At 42.6% G+C, this 18,596-nt stretch overlaps 1 protein-coding gene and 1 non-coding gene across 5 annotated transcripts in view; one reads left to right on the top strand and one right to left on the bottom strand.

Moving 5' to 3' along the window:
• PSEN1 (presenilin 1) overlaps positions 1-18,596 on the bottom strand; it is an 82,941-nt gene that overhangs the window by 44,289 nt on the left and 20,056 nt on the right. For all 4 annotated transcript variants that reach the window (NM_001266480.1, XM_028850213.2, XM_028850214.2 and 1 more), the window contains 1 exon segment: positions 1,847-2,097. In NM_001266480.1, the coding sequence (NP_001253409.1) occupies positions 1,847-2,097 (251 nt within the window).
• LOC114679824 (U7 small nuclear RNA) lies at positions 11,630-11,693 on the top strand. Its single transcript, XR_003731917.1, has one exon. It is a non-coding gene; the product is annotated as a U7 small nuclear RNA (small nuclear RNA).

The raw sequence follows: 18,596 nt of genomic DNA, 5'->3' as shown, positions 1-18,596 counted from the left end.
TGAAGGCTAGCGCTCCAGCGTGGACCCTGAAGTAACCTAGAGGTTAGAAGCTAAAGAAGAAAGAAGGAGATTGAGTCCTTGATGAACGTGAAGCCACTGTACTAATCTGGACTGCCTACCTCTGCACTACTCTACGAGAGAGAAAGTATGTGCATTATTTAAACCAGTTGTTTTGATTTTCTATTAACAAAGTCAGAAACATTTCTATAAAAAGTCAGATAGTGAATATTTTAAGCTCTGTGGACCATATGGTATCCAGGGCAACCACTCAGCTGTGCTACTATAGTGTGAAAGCAGCCACAGACAATGTATAAACCAAGGAGCATGGTCACGTTCCAAAGAAAGTTTATTCACAAGTTTGTGAATAACTTTGTTATTACACCTTTGTGGAAAGCTAGCAGGCAGATCTGGCCTGTGGCTGTAGCTTGCCAATGTTTGTTCTATAATATGTTGCCAAACCTAACCCTAACCTATACGGATAATATTGTTCAATCCCTCTAGTTCTAACCCCTGCCCTTCATCTGCTGTCTCAGATGCTCTACCAAAAGGCTAAAAGTTTGGTTTTCAGAACACCATGTAGTTTTTCAGACACTTCACAACTTCAAATTCTAAAACTCAATTACAACTCTTCTTTGGGCCCCATGAGAGTCCTAGAGATGGAACTAGATGACATTTGAATCAAGCATTTTTCTTGGAGGCCAAGGGCTGACATCAGCAGCACTGGGGAATCCACATGACAGCTCCCCAAGAGTCTAGAGAGTGCTGGCTTGAATTAGTTATCCATCCTTCCAATTAACGATTTGTTTGGCCATTTATTATACACCTCACCCCGGAGACACAGTACCCTCACAGGCCTTGCAATAAAGAAGGAAATCAGGCATTAAATAAATAATGTAAATAAATATATATTTGCAAATTGTGACAAGTGAGAAAGAACAAGTTGCTATGAGAAAATATACCAAGAAGGACCTAATCGTGTTAGGAGAAACAGGAATGTTATCTTTGAGGATTTAACATTTAAGTCAATGTTAGATGTGAGTTCTAAATTTCAAACAATATGTATGTTCAATTATTTGCCTTCTACTTTTAAACTTAACTTCCTTGTAAAGCAACCTTTTTTGATTACCTCCTCCACCTTTATTCTGATCACCTGCTCCATCCTCATTCCAATTACCTGCTACCTGCCCTGCCCTGACTCCTGCCAAAGCACTCACCCCATCATTCTCTTTAAATTAGCCAATTGGAATTAGTTTAGCCTGTGCGGTCTAACCCTAGCCAATAGGGGAACGACATAGCAGCAGGGACCACGTGTGTCAGGGTAAGAACCCCTTCCCCTCCCTTGTCCAAATGTGCGCTTGCCATTGTTCCATCTGTAAGGGCGCACCCTTCTATAGAGAAGTAACTTGCCTTGCTGAGAAATAAAAGGAAAATTTTATATTCTAGTGCTATTTCTTTTGCGGCACCGAAACTTTATACATAACACCAAGAAGAGAGGGATGACAGGAATTTAACCCACCAAAGTCAGAAAAGGAAAGAATACTCTAGGCAGAAAAGTAATGGGCGCCCAATGGCCCTGAGGTGGAAAAAAATTTATGTGTTCAATTCAGCCTAACTTCAGTCCTATCCAGTAATACCATACAGGAAACATACTTCTGCAGTGTTCCTTTTCTCCACTTAAAACATCAAGTAATAACCCCTTGCTCTCAACTGCTCCTGACCATCACAGAGGATGGACTCTCTAGCTAAGTCCTGCCCCTCCAATGCAGAGGCCTTCAAGGTGATGATGATATGCTGTAAAGAAAAGCCACACTGGCTTTGAGAATAATAAAACAAAACTTATACGTACAGCTGCCCATCCTTCCGGGTATAAAAGCTGACTGACTTGATGGTAGCCACGACCACCACCATGCAGAGAGTCACGGGGACAAAGAGCATGATCACATGTTTGGCGCCATATTTCAATGTCAGCTCCTCATCTTCTTCTTCATCTTGCTCCACCACCTGCCGAGAGTTACCCTGGGGTCGTCCATTAGATAATGGCTCAGGGTGGCCAAGGCTCCGCCTGTCGTTGTGCTCCTGCCGTTCTCTATTGTCATTCTATAAGTACAAGAAAAACGTTTTCAGTAAATCAGATTCTCAGCAGAATCAAGGTAACGGTTAGACCTGGGATTAACAACAGACCCGTCACTACATGAGTTCTAAAAACCTGAAGCAAGAAAAAACAATTTACAGGAAGTATGCAGTTTAAAAGTCTAGATTATCTATCACTGTTCACTGAAGGCACTCAGGTCCTCTCTTTTACCTGGGTCTTGGCTTGCTCCATTCTCTCTTTTCATCCCAACAAAATACAATTGTACTTTTCCTTTGAGATGTAGCTTAAAGACTGACACCTGCATTAAACCTTGTTTATTGGCTGCAGCTCCAAGCACCTTTTTCAAATTCAGCTTTCTGTGATTCAGACCACTTACGCAAGGAACTCTCTTACCCTAATTAATAAGACTTTAAAATCCTTGTGTCAGAGGCATTTGGACCAGAGCAACTCTATCTTGAATAGGGGCTGGGTAAAATAAGGCCGAGACCTACTGGACTGCATTCGCAGGAGGTTAGGTACTCTTAGTTACGGGATGAGATTGGAAGTCAGCACAAGATACAGCCCATAAAGACCTTGCTGATAAAACAGGTTGCAATAAAGAAGCTGACCAAAACCCACCAAAACCAAGATGGTGAGCAGAGTGACCTCTGGTCATCCTCACTGCTCACTATACGCTAATTATAATACATTAGCATGCTAAAAGACACTCCCTGCCGGCACTATGACAGTTTACAGATGCCATGGCAAAGTCCAGAAGTTACCTTGTATGGTCTAAAAAGGGGAGGGATCCTTAGTTCCGGGAATTGTTCACCTCTTTCCCAGAAAACTCATGAGTAATCCATCCCTTGTTTAGCATATAATCAAGAAGTAACAGGCCGGGCGCCTGAAATCCCAGCACTTTGGGAGGCCAAGGTGGGCGCATCACTTGAGGTCAGGAGTTTGACACCAGCCTGGCCAACATGGTGAAACCCCGTCTCTACTAAAAATATAAAAATTAGTCGGGCATGGTGGCACATGCCTGTAATCTCAGCTACTCATGAGGCTAAGGTAGGAGAATCACCTGAACCTGGGAGGTGGAGGCTGCAGTTAGCAGAGATTGTGCCACTACATTCCAGCCTGGGTGACAAAGCAAGGCTCACACACACACAAAAAAGTGGTAAGGTCAAAGAAGTGACATAATCAGCTGTTTCATTTTTAGCAAACTTGACTGAGTGGCAATGAATGAGATTTCCAGCATAAGGAACTAGCATTGGTAGAGATATGGAACACAGTAAGATAAGCAGACTGGAAGACAGAAGTACTTTAGTTAGAGACGTAACCAGGCAGTCAAGTCCAATGGCAGTTACCAATAGGACTTTCAAGCTCAGAAGGGTCAGAGGAAGTCAATGGTCTCTATAGCCTCAGAAATGGATGAAATAGCTGTGGAGAGAAAAATACAGTAAAAAGATGACCAAGGAGAGAAGTGTAAATAACCCCTAAGCTTAACCAGCAGGTGATGGGAGAAAACCAGAAAATGAGATTAAGAGAATAGAGGAGAGGGAAGAAAACTCAGGAATCAATATAACACAGAAGCCAAAAGTGGAGCACAAATCAAAGAGGTGTCATCAACAGTATGGCAGGATGAGAGCTAAAAAGACCCTGAACTGGCAATGGGAAGTTCATCAAGGGTTTTACAAAAGTAAAACAGTGAAGAGGGAAGTCGGATTGAGATGAGACGGGATAACTCCCTTGACCCCCTCATGGCTCAGAGCGTGGCTCGTTTACTCGGCCACCACACACTCAAACCCCTTGCAAGAGGAAGTGTGCAAGCGAGTGAGTGAGTGTGGGAACCAGAGCAAACGAATGCAGGAACCAGCCGGTTGCTCCTCTCTGGCAGGAGCAGGCTCTGTGCAGGCCCGCAGCAGCATCCAAGTGTGTTACAATCAATGCTCCTTCAACTCTGCCATTCAGGGATGGCCAAGGGCCAGCCAGCTCAGTGGAGGGTCAGGGTGGCAGCCCCTGCTCTCTCCTCTTGGCACCCAGGTTCTCTTCCAGTGTCCAGGAATAATCAGGTCACACGAACAGATCGAAGGGTAGTGTATGCAGAAGATTTTACTGCGCGATGGAAGTGGTTCTCAGTAGGATAGAGAGTTGAAAAGGGGATGGCATGGGAAGAAGGTGATCTTTCCTGAAGCCAGGCCATCTCTGGCTGGGCCTATTCTCCAAAGCTGCACCACCTGAAGTTAGCCACATCCATCCATAGTCTCCAACGCTCAGCTGCTTTTCTGCTCACTGCTCAGCCGCTTATATCACCAACGCTCAGTTGCTTGTATTTCTGACAATCAGTCGCTTGTATTTCCAACACTCAGCCATTTATATCCCTGACGTCAGCTGCTTGTATTGTTCTGCCAGCTGCTGAACTCTTTTTTTTTTTTTTTTTTTTTTTTTTGAGACAGAGTCTCGCTCTGTTGCCCAGGCTGGAGTGCATCGGCACAATCTGGGCTCACTATAAGCTCCGCTGCCTGGGTTCAAGCAATTCTCCTGCCTCATCCTCCCAAGTAGCTGGGATTATGGTGCCCAGCACCACGCCCAACTAATTTTTGTATTTTTAGTAGAGATAGGGTTTTGCCATGTTGGCCAGGCTGGTCTTCAATTCCTGACCTCAGCTGATCCACCTGCCTCAGTCTCCCAAAGTGCTGGGATTATAGGAGTGAGCCACTGTGCCCAGCCCAGCTGAAATATTTTTATGGGTACAGGATAGGGGCATGGCAGGCCAAAGAGGCAACATTTGGGTGGGGAAAAATGGGGTCAGCTGTTTTCACTTAGGGCTGCAGTTCCAGGTTTAAGGGTGGAATTTAGCCGGGAGCCCAGCCCTTCTGTATCAATGTCCTAAATCACAATGGGCTGGAAAATGATTGAGAAATGAGAAGGTAAAAGCAATCATTCTTCGAAGCAAAAAAAAAAAAAAAAAAAAAAAAAAAAAGGTGGAAGAGGCTTGCAATAGAGAGCGATTTAACTTGAAAAAGTTATTTTATCCAACCCCACTGGAAAGGAAGACAAAACCAGAAAAGGTTATTTTAGAGCTCTTAGAAACTTGAGCATACTTACCACGTCAAAGCGTAGACTGAAGACTAGAGGAAGAGACAAAGTGGGTATTAAAACTAATGGAATAGGATAAGGGATAAAGGAGGGTGCTATAGTTTGAATGTTCCCCTGGAAAGTTCATGTACTGGAAACTTGGTTGCCATTGTGGTGGTATCAAGAGGTGAGGCCTTTAGGAAGTGACTGGGTCATGAGGACTCTGCCTTCATGAATGGATTACAGGTTCAGTATCCTTTATCTGAAATGTTTGGGACCAGAAGTGTTTCAGATTTTGCATTTTTGAATATTTCCATTATACTTACAGGTTTAACATACCAAATCTAAAAATCCAAAATCTAAAACGCTCCAATAAGCATTGCCTTTGAGCATCACACTGGTACTCAGAAAGGTTCGGATTTGGGAGCACTTTGAATTTCAGACTTTCAAATCAGGGATACTGAACCTGTTATGTCGCTATCGCAGGAGTAGGTTAGTTATCGTGGGAGTGACTTTGTTACAAAAGCAAGCTCTCTCTTGCCCTTCTGCCTATCCACCAAGGGATAATCCTCCTCAGGTGCTGGTACCATATACTCTTGGACTTTCCAGCCTCAAGAACCATGAGTTGAATAAATTTCTTTTCTTTATAAATCACCCAGTCTCAAAAAGATAAAAAATAAATAAATAAAAGATACAAAAAAGAAGAAAACAAACAACAAATAAATAAATAAATAAATAAATCACCCAGTCTGCGGTATTCTGTTATAGCAATACAAAATGAACTAAGACAGAGGGGAACAAAAAAAAGACAGAGGCTGGCGATATAAAGGCATGGTGCCCTCTCCTTCAGTCTGGAAGTCAGGATTTCTCTTCAAACAGTTATGAAGACCCAAACCCTACGAGAAATGGAAAGGAAACTATTCTAAAGCATAAAAGGTAGAAATATCTATACCACCCATCAAGAAAGATTATTTTTGCTGAACACAAGTCACCAGAGTGGCTAAAGCCCAGTAGAATGGAAATGGTTATACAGAAGGTGAGGCCAAAGGGACCAGAACATAGTGTGATAGACAGCAAGAAGCAGGAGAATTGAGAATTCATACTTTTAGGCCGGGCGCGGTGGCTCAAGCCTGTAATCCCAGCACTTTGGGAGGCCGAGACGGGCGGATCACAAGGTCAGGAGATCGAGACCATCCTGGCTAACATGGTGAAACCCCGTCTCTACTAAAAATACAAAAAAAAAAAACTAGCCGGGCGAGGTGGCGGGCGCCTGTAGTCCCAGCTACTCGGGAGGCTGAGGCAGGAGAATGGCGTAAACCCGGGAGGCGGAGCTTGCAGTGAGCTGAGATCCGGCCACTGCACTCCAGCCTGGGCGACAGAGCGAGACTCCGTCTCAAAAAAAAAAAAAAAAAAAAAAAAAAGAGAATTCATACTTTTATTCTTCCACAGAAGGAGGTGACTAAGTCATCTGCCAAGAAAGTTATATCTGCAATTGATGTTCAGCAGTACAAGTCCGAACAACTTGATTGGCTGATTAATGTTCACAATAAACATACAAGTAATAATAGCTATCTCTATATAGTATTTGATATTTACAAGGCACTGTCACATTATCTTACTTATTCTTTTTGTCTGGAGAAGTTTTGGTAAATGAACACAAAAGCAACTGATCCAAAATCTCACAACCAGAAAACAGCAGAGGTAGGAATCAAACTAAAGTCTCTTGCCTCAAAACTTGTTTTCTTTCTATGGCACCACAGCCATCAGTTTAGGTCATATGAACAGTTTAATTAGCTAAGTCTAGCATGAAAGGGGCAATCATATGCTCATTCATGGTCCCCAACCGGATGATCTGGTTTATAATGAACATTAGCCAACTCAACCCTGCCCTGCCCTGCCCTGCCCAAGGCTGATAATAAGATGGATACTAGAACACTGTTTAACTTAACAGTAATATACACATTCATAAACCCTTCCTCTTTGTAGTATGTTGGACACTACTTTTATTATTATTATTATTATTATTATTTTGGAGACAGAGTCTCATTCAGTCGCCTAGTAGTGGCACAATCTTGGCTCACTGAAACCTCTGCCTCCCAGGTTCAAGCGATTCTCGTGCCTCAGCCTCCCGAGGAGCTGGGATTACAGGTGTGTGCCACAACACCCGGCTAATTTTTGTATTTTTAGTAGAGACAGAGTTTCACCATGTTGGTCAGGCTGGTCTCAAACTCCTGGCCTCAAGTGGTTCACCCACCTCTACCTCCTGAAGTGCTAGGATTACATGCGTGAGCCACTGTGCCTAGCCATGGACACTTTTTTTTTTTTTTTTCCTTCCGAGACAGAGTCTTGCTCTGTCACCCAGGCTAGAGTGCAGTGGCACAATCTCGGTTCACTGCAACCTCTGCCTCCCAGGTTCAAGCGATTCTCCTGCCTCAGCCTCCCGAGTAGCTGGGATTACAGGCATCCGCCACTGTGCCGGCTAATTTTTGTATTTTAGTAGAGACAGGGTTTCACCATGTTGGCCAGGCTGGTCTCGAACTCCTGACCTCATGATCCACCCACCTCGGCCTCACAAAATGCTGGGATTACAGGCATGAGCCAGTGCGCCTGGTCAGATACCACCTTTTTTTTTTTTTTAATGGAGTTTTGCTCTTGTTGCCCAGACTGGAGTGCAATGGCGCGATCTTGGCTCACCACAACCTCTGCTTCCTGGGTTCAAGCAATTCTCCTGCCTCAGCCTCCTGAGTAGCTAGGATATACAGGCATGCACCACCACGCCTGGCTAATTTTTTGTATTTTTAGTAGAGACGGGGTCTTATCCATGTTGGTCAGGCTGGTCTTGAACTCCTGACCTCAGGTGATCTGCTCGCCTCAGCCTCCCAAAGTGCTGGGATTAAAGGTGTGAGCCACCATGCCCAGCCCAGATACTACTTTCAAAACTGATTTTGTTTTCAGGAATGGTGGCACACACCTATAGTCAAGTGCAGCCCGGGGAATGTAGTGAGACACCATCTTTAAGGAAAAAGATACTGTTTTAATTTCTTTATTTAAAAAAAGTACAATTTGGGCTGGGCGTGGTGGCTCATGCCTGTAACCCCAGCACTCTGGGAGGCTGAGGCAGGCGGATCACCTGAAGTCAGGAATTCAAGACCAGCCTGGCCAACATGGTGAAACCTTGTCTCTATTAAAAATATAAAAATTAGCCAACGTGGTGGTGGGCACCTGTAATCCCAGCTACTTGGGAGGCTGAGGCAGGCGAATCGCTTGAACCCAGGAGGCAGAGGTTGCAGTAAGCCAAGATTGTGCCACTGCACTCCACCCTGGGTGACAGAATGAGATTCCGTCTCAAAAAAAAAAAAAACAAAAAAAAGTACAATTTGGTGACAGAAGTGTTGGTTACAGACAAAAATGGCAGATTCATTGGCTGTCCAGATTTAATTTACGAATGAACATATATATATGCAAATAAAAGAAGCAAGTTCCTAAAGTATTTTATAGGGTACTCCAATTAATCAGAAGACTATGGCTGAATCACTATATTTTATGGGTGAAATCATAGTGTGTGAAATTTGGAATTTAAAAGTCTCTAACTTACGTTATCATATCTTGGGTTTACCCCAGTGACACTGTATTATATAGTGGTAATTAGCCCAAGTTCTGGGGTCAGACTACCAGGATTTGGATTTCTCTTCTATATAGTGTGATTTGGGACAAGTTATTTAACCTCTTTGAACTTCAATGTCTTCATCTGTAAAATGGTGAGAAAAAAGTATCTCCTGATAGAGTTGTAAATTCTACTGGGATAGTACTTGAAAGACATATCTCATGGTGTCTGGCACATATTAAGCATTCAGTAGTTTTACCATTTATTCTACATATAAACATTCCTATGGCTACTAGCAGGTGCCAAGGTATAACTGATCTCCTCTTAGGGTACAGTCCAGATGAAACTGCATATAAAATTCCAGACATTTTTAGTCTATCAACAGAAAATCATAGGCACTATGGAATTAGAAAAATCTGTTTCCCAAATGTTGATCTCCATCTCTGACCTCTCCCAGAACTCTATTCTAAGCTTCTCCTCTGTCTTCTCCATTTATCTCAGTAAACAGCAGTACCATTCTCCCAGTTTCTAGGAAGTCCCAAATCTACGAATTATTCTTTCTTTCTTTCCCTTCCTTAGTACCTCTGTCTAGTCAGCCCACAAATTCTGCCAGAATACCTCCAAAACACCTCCTGGACCTATCTACTTCTTTCTATGTCCACAATCTTTGTGGTTCAAACCACTATTACCTGTCATTTGGATTACTGTTAATAGGCTTCTAATTTGGTCTTTCTGCTTTTATGCTCCCCTAGTCCATTCTCCACACTATAGCCAGGATGATTTTTTTTTTTTTAAACAAAATGAGATCATGTCATTCCTTTAAAACTCGATTACATGGCTTCTTGTCATGCTCATAACAGAATCAAAACTTCTTAGGCTCGTGAAGTCTAAAACAGTTTGTTCCTTGCTCTGACCACAGACTGTTCCTCCTCTCTCCATTCCTTTTCTCAAACTGGACTTCTAGTTCCCCACTCAGGGCTGGTTCATCTGGAATGTCCTTCTCCCACCTGACTGTTCCTTGTCACTCAGTTCCCTCCTGGTAGAGAGAGAATTTCCTGACTATCGAATGTAAGGAACCCTTTCTCTACATTGATCTGCTGGTTTTAATTCTCTGAATCGTACTTGTGATCATTTGATGTAGCTCCTGTTTGTTACTTGATTATTCATCTTTATCTCCTTCGAATATAAATTTTCTCCAAGGACAGCACAAGTTCTTGATCTTTGCTGGATCTCTAGTGTCTCCTGTACTCAATAAATATTTGTTGAGTTAATTAATAAATGATTCCTAAAAGACTGTTTGTGAAGCCTGGCTAATTTTTTGTAGAGACAAAGCTTCACCATGTTGCCCAAGCTGGTCTTGAACTTCTGGGCTCAAGAAATCCTCCCAAAGTGCTGGGATTACAGGCATGAGCCATCGAGTCCAGCCGTCTTGTACTTTTAGATTGGAGTTTTGGGTTTCAGAGATTTGTAGTTCACTGAAAATGAAGCACCATGTAGGTGTGCCTGGGAGGGAGTGTGCTAAGAATTCTTACTAAATAAAGTTCAATCAATCAAATGTTATTGTACTTCAAAAATTCTCCAGGGAAATAAATTGTCAGCTTCCATTTAAAGACTGTATTCTGTTTAAATGTGCTATTAAAGTAAAATGTGACATAAGAATCTACAGATAATAATCGAAAGGAAAAACAGGGCTCTTCAAAAAAAGTACAATTTATTTGTTAAAAGCAGGTAAAGCAAAAATTAAAAATAAAATAAATAAATACACAGGTGAAACATTTACGTGGTTTCAAAGAAAGTATTAAAAGGTATAGAGTATAAAATCTCCCTCTTAATATATACCTAGTTTCCTAATCCCCCTGCTTACTACTGTTATTGTTCTCCTGTGAATCCTTTCCAAGTTTCTTTCTACATATGCAAGCAAATACAAACACACACTCTTACTCCCCCTTTTCACACAAATGGTAGTACAGTAAATGTACCATGCAGCATTTTGTTTTCTCCACTTAACTATGTATCTTAAGAGATTTTTCTACACATCAGTACATAAAGAATATCCTCATTCTTCTTATTTTTGAGATAAATTCTCTGTCACTAGGCTGGAGTGCAGTGGCATAGTCACAGCTTACCACAGTCTTGACCTCCCAAGCTCAAGCAATCCTCCCACCTCAGCCTCCTGAGCAGCTGGGACTGCAGGTATGAGAAAGAGAAAGAGAGAGAGCAAGCGAGAGAGAGAGAGAGAGAGAGAGAAAGAGAGAGAGCAAGAGAGAGAGAGAGAGAGAGAGAGAGAGAGAGAGAGAGAGCATGCCAAATTGCCCTCCCTATGGATTACACCAATTTAGAGACTCAGCAATGCAAGAGATTGCCTACTTCACCACACTGTTGCTAACACCTTATGTTAGCAAGTGCTTAGATTTTTACCAATCTGATGGGAGAAATATGGAATCTCGGCATAATTTTAATATCTATTTCTCTTATTATCAGGACAGTTGAGTGCTTTTTCATCTATGTCCTTTTCCTATTTGACTTTAACTTTTTTTTTTTTTGAGATGGAGTTTTGCTCTTGTTGCCCAGGCTGGAGTGCAGTGGTGCGATCTCAGCTCACTGCAACCTCGGCCTCCCAGGTTCAAGTGATTCTCCTGCCTCAGTCTCCCAAGTAGCTGGGATTACAGGCACGTATCACCACACCTGGTTAATTTTTGTTTTTGTTTTTGTTTTTTGTTTTTTTTAAGTAGAAACGGGGTTTCACCATGTTAGCCAAACTCCTGACCTCAGGTAATCCGCCCACCCCTGACCTCCCAAAGTGCTGGGATTACAGGCGTGAACCACTCTGCCCAGTCTTAATTTCTAATCACTAATTATTAATTAATTTTAAAAATAAGTGTTACAGCTCTTTTAAAATTTGTCTAGCGATTTTTCTAGTTTTCACTGGGAACTGTCCCCCCTAAAAAAGGTAAGTGCCAGCTATGTGCCAGACACTGTGCTAGGTGCAGTGCCAGGGATACAACAGGGAGCAAACAGATAAGGTTCCTGGCTCTCATGAACTGCTTTCAAGCAGAGGGAGACAGACAATAAACAGGATAATTACACAGTGGGATAGTACTATAAAAGGAATAAACAGGCTGCTCTCAGTGTACTGCCTATCGGCTAGCCCAGCTCCACAAGGAAGTTAAAAAAAAAAAAAAAAAAGGAATAAACAAGGTGATGTGATAAAAAAAACACCTGGTATGGGACTACTTTTAAATAATATGGCCAGAAAATACCTGGCTGAGGAAGTACCACAACATGACCTGAAACCTGAAGGATGAAAAGATGTACAAGGCCTGCTATACAGTAAAGGGAGTAACTCAGCACATCAAGGTTGTTCAAACTCTGCACAGGCCAAAAAAGGATTCTTTCCCTTCCCAGCTCCTGGAAGACAACCTCTAAACCCTTAGAATATCCGGCCTGTTAAGACTTCCTGGGTGGGTGCAGTGGCTCATCCCTGTAATTCCAGCACTTTGGGAGGCTGAGGCGAGTGGACCACTTGAGGTCAGGAGTTTAAGACCAGCCTGACCAACACGGTGAAACCCCAGCTCTACTAAAAATACAAAAATTAGCCGGGTGTGGTGGTGCATGCCTTAATTCCAGCTACTGGGGAGACTGAGGCATGAGAATCGCTTGAACCTGGGAGGCAAAGTTTGCTGTGAGCTCAGATCACACCACTCAGATCACACCACTGTGACAGAGTGAGATTCCATCTTAAAAAAAAAAAAAAATTAAATTAATTAAAAAGAAAAACAATTTCCCTTGTTTAAATGAGGCACTGGGTCATGCCAACAAGTTTCTGCTAACAATGTGATCTATGGTGAGGGCCTTGAGTCACACGGTATCAGCTTGGCCTCTGAAGAAGCCAGAGAACTGAGGTCAGCCACGTGTGACCCGGACACCACGGCTCAGCGAGCTTCCCAGGTTGCCAATATTCCACGTGTGTTGTCATACACTGTTGCTGGAAAAATTAAGCACTGTGTGCACAACTCCACTGGGAGAGGACTATTGACTGCTTGTGCCTGGTGGTGTCTCCTGGACCCTGCCCTATGTGTCTTTTTCTGTTGCTAATCTGTATCATTTCAATGTATTAAACTACAATTTGAGTATAAAACCTTTTCTGAGTTGAGTCTTTCTAGCAAATTACTGAACCTGGGGGTAGTCTTACAGATCCCCAAATATCCCGTACAATGAAATTTACAGGCCGGGCGCGGTGGCTCAAGCCTGTAATCCCAGCACTTTGGGAGGCCGAGACGGGCGGATCACGAGGTCAGGAGATCGAGACCATCCTGGCTAAAACGGTGAAACCCCGTCTCTACTAAAAAATACAAAAAACTAGCCGGGTGAGGCGGCGGGCGCCTGTAGTCCCAGCTAATCGGGAGGCTGAGGCAGGAGAATGGCCTGAACCCGAGAGGCGGAGCTTGCAGTGAGCTGAGATCTGGCCACTGCACTCCAGCCTGGGCAACAGAGCAAGACTCCGTCTCAAAAAAAAAAAAAAAAAAAGAAATTTACAAAATATTGTACAAAATTTACAAAATATTGCTAAGAGAAATTAAAGAACAAAAACAAAAATAGACAAATGGGTCTACACCAAGTTTTAAAACTTCTACACACCACAGGAAGCAGTCATCAGAGTGAAAAGGCAACCTACAGAACTGGAGAAAATATCTGCAAATCAGGCTGGGTGTGGTGGCTCAGGTCTACAATCCCAGCACTTCGGGAGGCTAAGGCAGGTGGATTGCTTGAGCCCGGGAGTTCAAGGCCAGTCTGGGCAACATGGTGAAACTCCGTCTCTACAAAAAATACAAAAATTAGCTGTGTGTGGTGGTGTGTGCCTATAGTCCCAGCTACTCAGGAGGCTGAGGTGGGAGTATCACTTGAGCCTGGGAGGCGGAAGTTGCAGTGAGCCCAGATTGCATCACTTTACTCCAGCCTGGGTGACAGAGTAAAACCCTGTATCAAAAAAAACAAACAAACAAACAAAAAAATTGCAAATCATGTATCTGGTAAGAGATTAATATCCAGAATACATTAAAAAGTCCTACAATAGCATAAACCTGGGAGGCAGAGCTTGCAGTAAGCCAAGATCGCGCCACTGCACTCCAGCATGGGTGACAGAGCAAGACTCCATCTCAAAAAAAAAAAAAAAAAAGTCCTACAATTAAACAACTGGAAAAAAACAAATAATCAGATTTTTTAAATGGGCAAAGGACTTGAACAGATATTTCTTCAAAGAAGATATACAAATAGTCAAGAAGCATATGAAAAGAAGCTCTATATCTGTGTAATATGGGGGGAAAAAAAGATGCTCAACATCACTAATCATTAGAAAAATGCAAAAAAATACTACAACTGTTAGGATGGCCACTACCAAAAAACAGAAAGTAACAAGTGGTGGTAAAGTTGTGAAGAAATTGGGACCACTATGCACTGCTGGTGGGAATGTAAAATGGTATAGCCACCATGGAAAACAATATGGAGGTTCCTCGAAAAATTAAAAACTACCATATGACCCAGCAATCCCATGTGTATATATATATATACACCAATGAGTATACATAAAAAAGAATTGAATTACAAACAAGACCTCAAACAGGTATGTGCATAGCCACTTTCACCACAGCATTATTCAGTATAGCCAAGAAGTGGAAGTAACCCAAATGTCTACTCATAGATATGTGGTATATACATAACACAGAATATTACTCACCCCTTAAAAAGGAAATCTTGTCACATGCCACAATATAGATGAACCTTGAGGACCTTACGCTAAGCAAAATAAGCAAGTCACAAAAAGAGAAATAATGTCTGATTCCACTTATATGAACTGTCTAGCCAGCTGGGCATGATGGCTCACACCCATAATCTCAGTATTTTGGGAGGCCGAAGTGGGAGGATTACTTGAGCCCAGGAGTTTGAGATCAGCCTGGCCAATATGGTGAGAACTCGTCTCTACAAAAAAACTTAAAAATTAGTGACGCATGGTGGTGTGCGCCTGTAGTTCCAGTTACTCAGGAGACTGAGGTGGGAAGACCGCTTGAGCCCAGGAGGTGAAGGCTACCATGAGCCAAGATCATGCCACTGTACTCTAGCCTGGGTGACAGAGTGAGATCTTGTCTTTAAAAACAAAAAAACAAAAAAACAAAAACAAAAAACAAAAAACAAAAAAACCCACAAAACTCAAGTAGTCAATGTTATAGAAAAAGAAAGTATACTGCCACGGGCTGAGAGAAATGGAAAATAGGGAGTTGTTCAATGGGTATAAAGTTGTTCAATGAGTATAGTTTCAGTTTTTCAAATCCAGAAGCCTCCCCATGAGACCCATGACTGATGGAACAGATTGACACACATATGGACAACTGATTTTCGCAAAGGTACAAAGGCACTTCGGTGGAGAAAATAGTTTTTTTAAAACAAACAGTGCTGAAACAACTGAATATCCATATGCAGAAAAATGAACTTTGATCCATACCTTGGACCATGTATATAATCAACTTGAAAAGGATCACAGACCTAATGTAAAACACAAAACTATAAAGCTTCCAGAAGAAAATGTAGGAAAAAACTCCTGAGAACTTGAGGTAGGCCAAAGTTTCTTAAGATGTGACACCAAAAACGCAATCAATGAAATACAAACTGAATTAGCTGGGTGCAGTGGCACACATCTGTAGTCCCAGCTATTTGGAAGAATGAGGCAGAAGAATTCTTTGAGCTCAGGAGTTTGAGGCTGCAGTGAGCTATAATCACACCACCAAACTCAAGCCTGGGTGACAGCGTAAGACCCTGTCTCTTTAAAAAAAAAAAAAAAAGGCCGGGCGCGGTGGCTCAAGCCTATAATCCCAGCACTTTGGGAGGCCGAGACGGGTGGATCACGAGGTCAGGAGATCGAGACCATCCTGGTGAACACAGTGAAACCCCGTCTCTACCAGAACTACAAAAAACTAGCCGGGCGAGGTGGCGGGCGCCTGTAGTCCCAGCTACTCGGGAGGCTGAGGCAGGAGAATGGCGTGAACCCGGGAGGCGGAGCTTGCAGTGAGCTGAGATCAGGCCACTGCACTCCAGCCTGGGCGACAGAGCGAGACTCCGTCTCAAAAAAAAAAAAAAAAAAAAAAAAAAAAAAAAAAAATCTGCCCTTCAAAAACCACTGTTAATAAAAAGAAAAGCCGCAGTCTGGGAGAAAACATTTGCAAATTATATATATTACAGAGGACTTGTATCCAGACTATGTAAATAATTCTCAAAATCCAATGAGAAAGCAATTTTTAAATGGGCAAGAGATTTCAACAGACAAGTCACCAAAGAAGGTATCAGGATGACAAGTACATGAAAACATACTCAACATCATTACTCAATAGAGAAATGTAAATTAAAACCAAAATGAGATATAACTATATATCTTTTATAAGAGCTAAAAAATTTAAAAGACTGACAGTATCAAGTACTGACAGGATGTGGAGGAACTGGAACTTGAACTGCTGGTAGAAACGTAAAATTATACAACCAGTTTGGAGAGTTGTTTGGTAGTACCTTAAAAAGGTTAAATATAAGGCTGGGCATAGAGGCTCATGCCTGTAATCCCAGCACTTTGGTAAGCCAAGGCAGGAGGATCACTTGAGGCCTAGAGTTCAAGACCAGCCTATGAAACATAGAGAGACTCCATCTTCTATAAAAAATATAAATAAAAACTGGCCAGGTGTGGTGGCTCACACCTGTAATTCCAGCACTTCGGGAGGCTGAGACAGGCAGATCACTTGAGATCAGAAGTTCAAGACCAGCCTGGCCAACATGGAGAAACCCAGTCTCTACTGAAAATACAAAAATTAGCTAGGCGTGGTGGCAGGCACCTGTAATCCCAGCTACTGAGGAGGCTGAGGCAGGAGAATCACCAGGAGGCAGAGGTTGCAGAGAGCCAAGACTTCGCCACTGCACTCCAGCCTGGGCGACAAGAGCGAAACTCCATCTCAAAAATAGATAAGACAGATAGACAGAAAAAAAAAGCTAAATATACACCTAACCGTACTGGATCATATTTTACTCCTAGGTATTTGCCCAAGATAAATTAAAGCATATGCCCATACAAAGACCTGTACATAAGTATCCATAGCAGCCACTATCTGTAATGCTTCAGAACTGAAAATCCAAATATCTACCAACAAATAAATAGATGAAAAACTGTGGTATACGACTCAGCAATAAAAAGGAACCACATAACATTGACGAATTTCAAAATCATTATGCTGAAAGAAAGAAGCCAGACAAGAATCTGTAAGTTGTTTTGTTTTTTTGTTTTTTTCAGACAGAGACTCACTCTGTTGCTTAGGTTGGAGTGCAGTGGCACGATCTCAGCTCACTGCAACCTCTGCCTCCTGGGTTCAAGCAATCCTGTCTCAGCCTCCGGAGGAGCTGAGATTACAGGTGTACGCTACCACCCCTGGCTAATTTTTGTAGTTTTAGTAGTGAAGGGGTTTCACATTGGCCAGGCTGGTCTTGAACTTGTGGCCTCAGGTGATCACCCACCTCGACCTCCCAAAGTGCTGGGATTACAGGCGTGAGCCACCGTGCCAGGCCTGTATGATACTATTTATATAAAATTACAGTAAATGGCTGGGCGCAGTGACAAAACATGGTTGCCTGGGGATGGGGAGGAATCGGAGGAGAAAGAGAGATTACAACAAAACATGAAGAAACTTCTGGAGGTAATGGACATGTTCATTATCTTAACTGTTGTGGTGGTTTCAAGAGTATACATATGGGGGGAGGGGGGAGGGATAGCATTAGGAGATATACCTAATGTAAATGAGGAGTTAATGGGTGCAGCACACCAACATGGCACATGTATACATATGTAACAAACATGCACTGTTGTGCACATGTACCCTAGAACTTAAAAGCACAATAAAAAAGAAAAAGAGTATACATATATATCAAAACTTACCACACTGTATATTTTAAACATGTACATTTTACATCAATTATACCACAATAAAACTGTTTTCAAAAATGTATCTTTCTTGGGCTGGGGGTGGTGGCTCATGCCTGTAATCCCAGCACCTTGGGAGGTTGAGGCGGGCGGATCATCTGAGGTCAGGAGTTTGAGACCAGCCTGGCCAACATGGTAAAACCCCACCTCTCCAAAAAAAAAAAAAAAATAGCCAGGTGTGGTGGCATGTGCCTGAATCCCAGCTACTCAGGAGGCTGAGGCAGGAGAATAGCTTGAACCCAGGAGGCAGAGGTTGCAGAGAGCCAAGATCGTGCTACTGCACTCCAGCCTGGGCAACAAGAGTGAAATTCTATCCAAAAAAAAAAAAATACATCTTTCTCAAAGGAGTGCGTAGGTGCTTTGAAAAGTGTCAAATGAGAGGAAAGTGGTACTAGAATACCAAGGGATTTCCAAAAGGAAAAATCTTGGTAGCTAAATATGAGAATGATGACTTAAGCATGGTATTATCTGTAAAGCTATTTTAAAGAAAGGCCGGGCGCAGTGGCTCAGGCCTGTAATCCCAGCACTTTGGGAGGCTGAGGCGGGCAGACCACGAGGTCAGAAGATCGAGACCATCCTGGCTAACATGGTGAAACTCCATCTGTAGTAAAAATACAAAAAATGAGCCGGGCATGGTGGCGGGCGCCTAAGTAGTCCCAGCTACTCAGGAGGCTGAGGCAGGAGAATGGTGTGAACCCACGAGTCGCAGCATGCAGTGAGTTGAGATCGTGCCACTGTACTCCAGCCTGGGCGACAGAGGGAGACTCCATCTCAAAAAAATAAAAATAAAAACCTTTTTATCATGGAAAAAATTCAAACAAACATTGTTAGAAATGTAC

The sequence above is a fragment of the Macaca mulatta genome, chromosome 7 (genome assembly GCF_049350105.2).
Source record: "Macaca mulatta isolate MMU2019108-1 chromosome 7, T2T-MMU8v2.0, whole genome shotgun sequence".
Taxonomy (NCBI): Eukaryota; Metazoa; Chordata; class Mammalia; order Primates; family Cercopithecidae; genus Macaca; species Macaca mulatta.
Note: the sequence above shows the minus strand (reverse complement) of the source record. Positions and strands in the feature narration are given on the sequence as shown.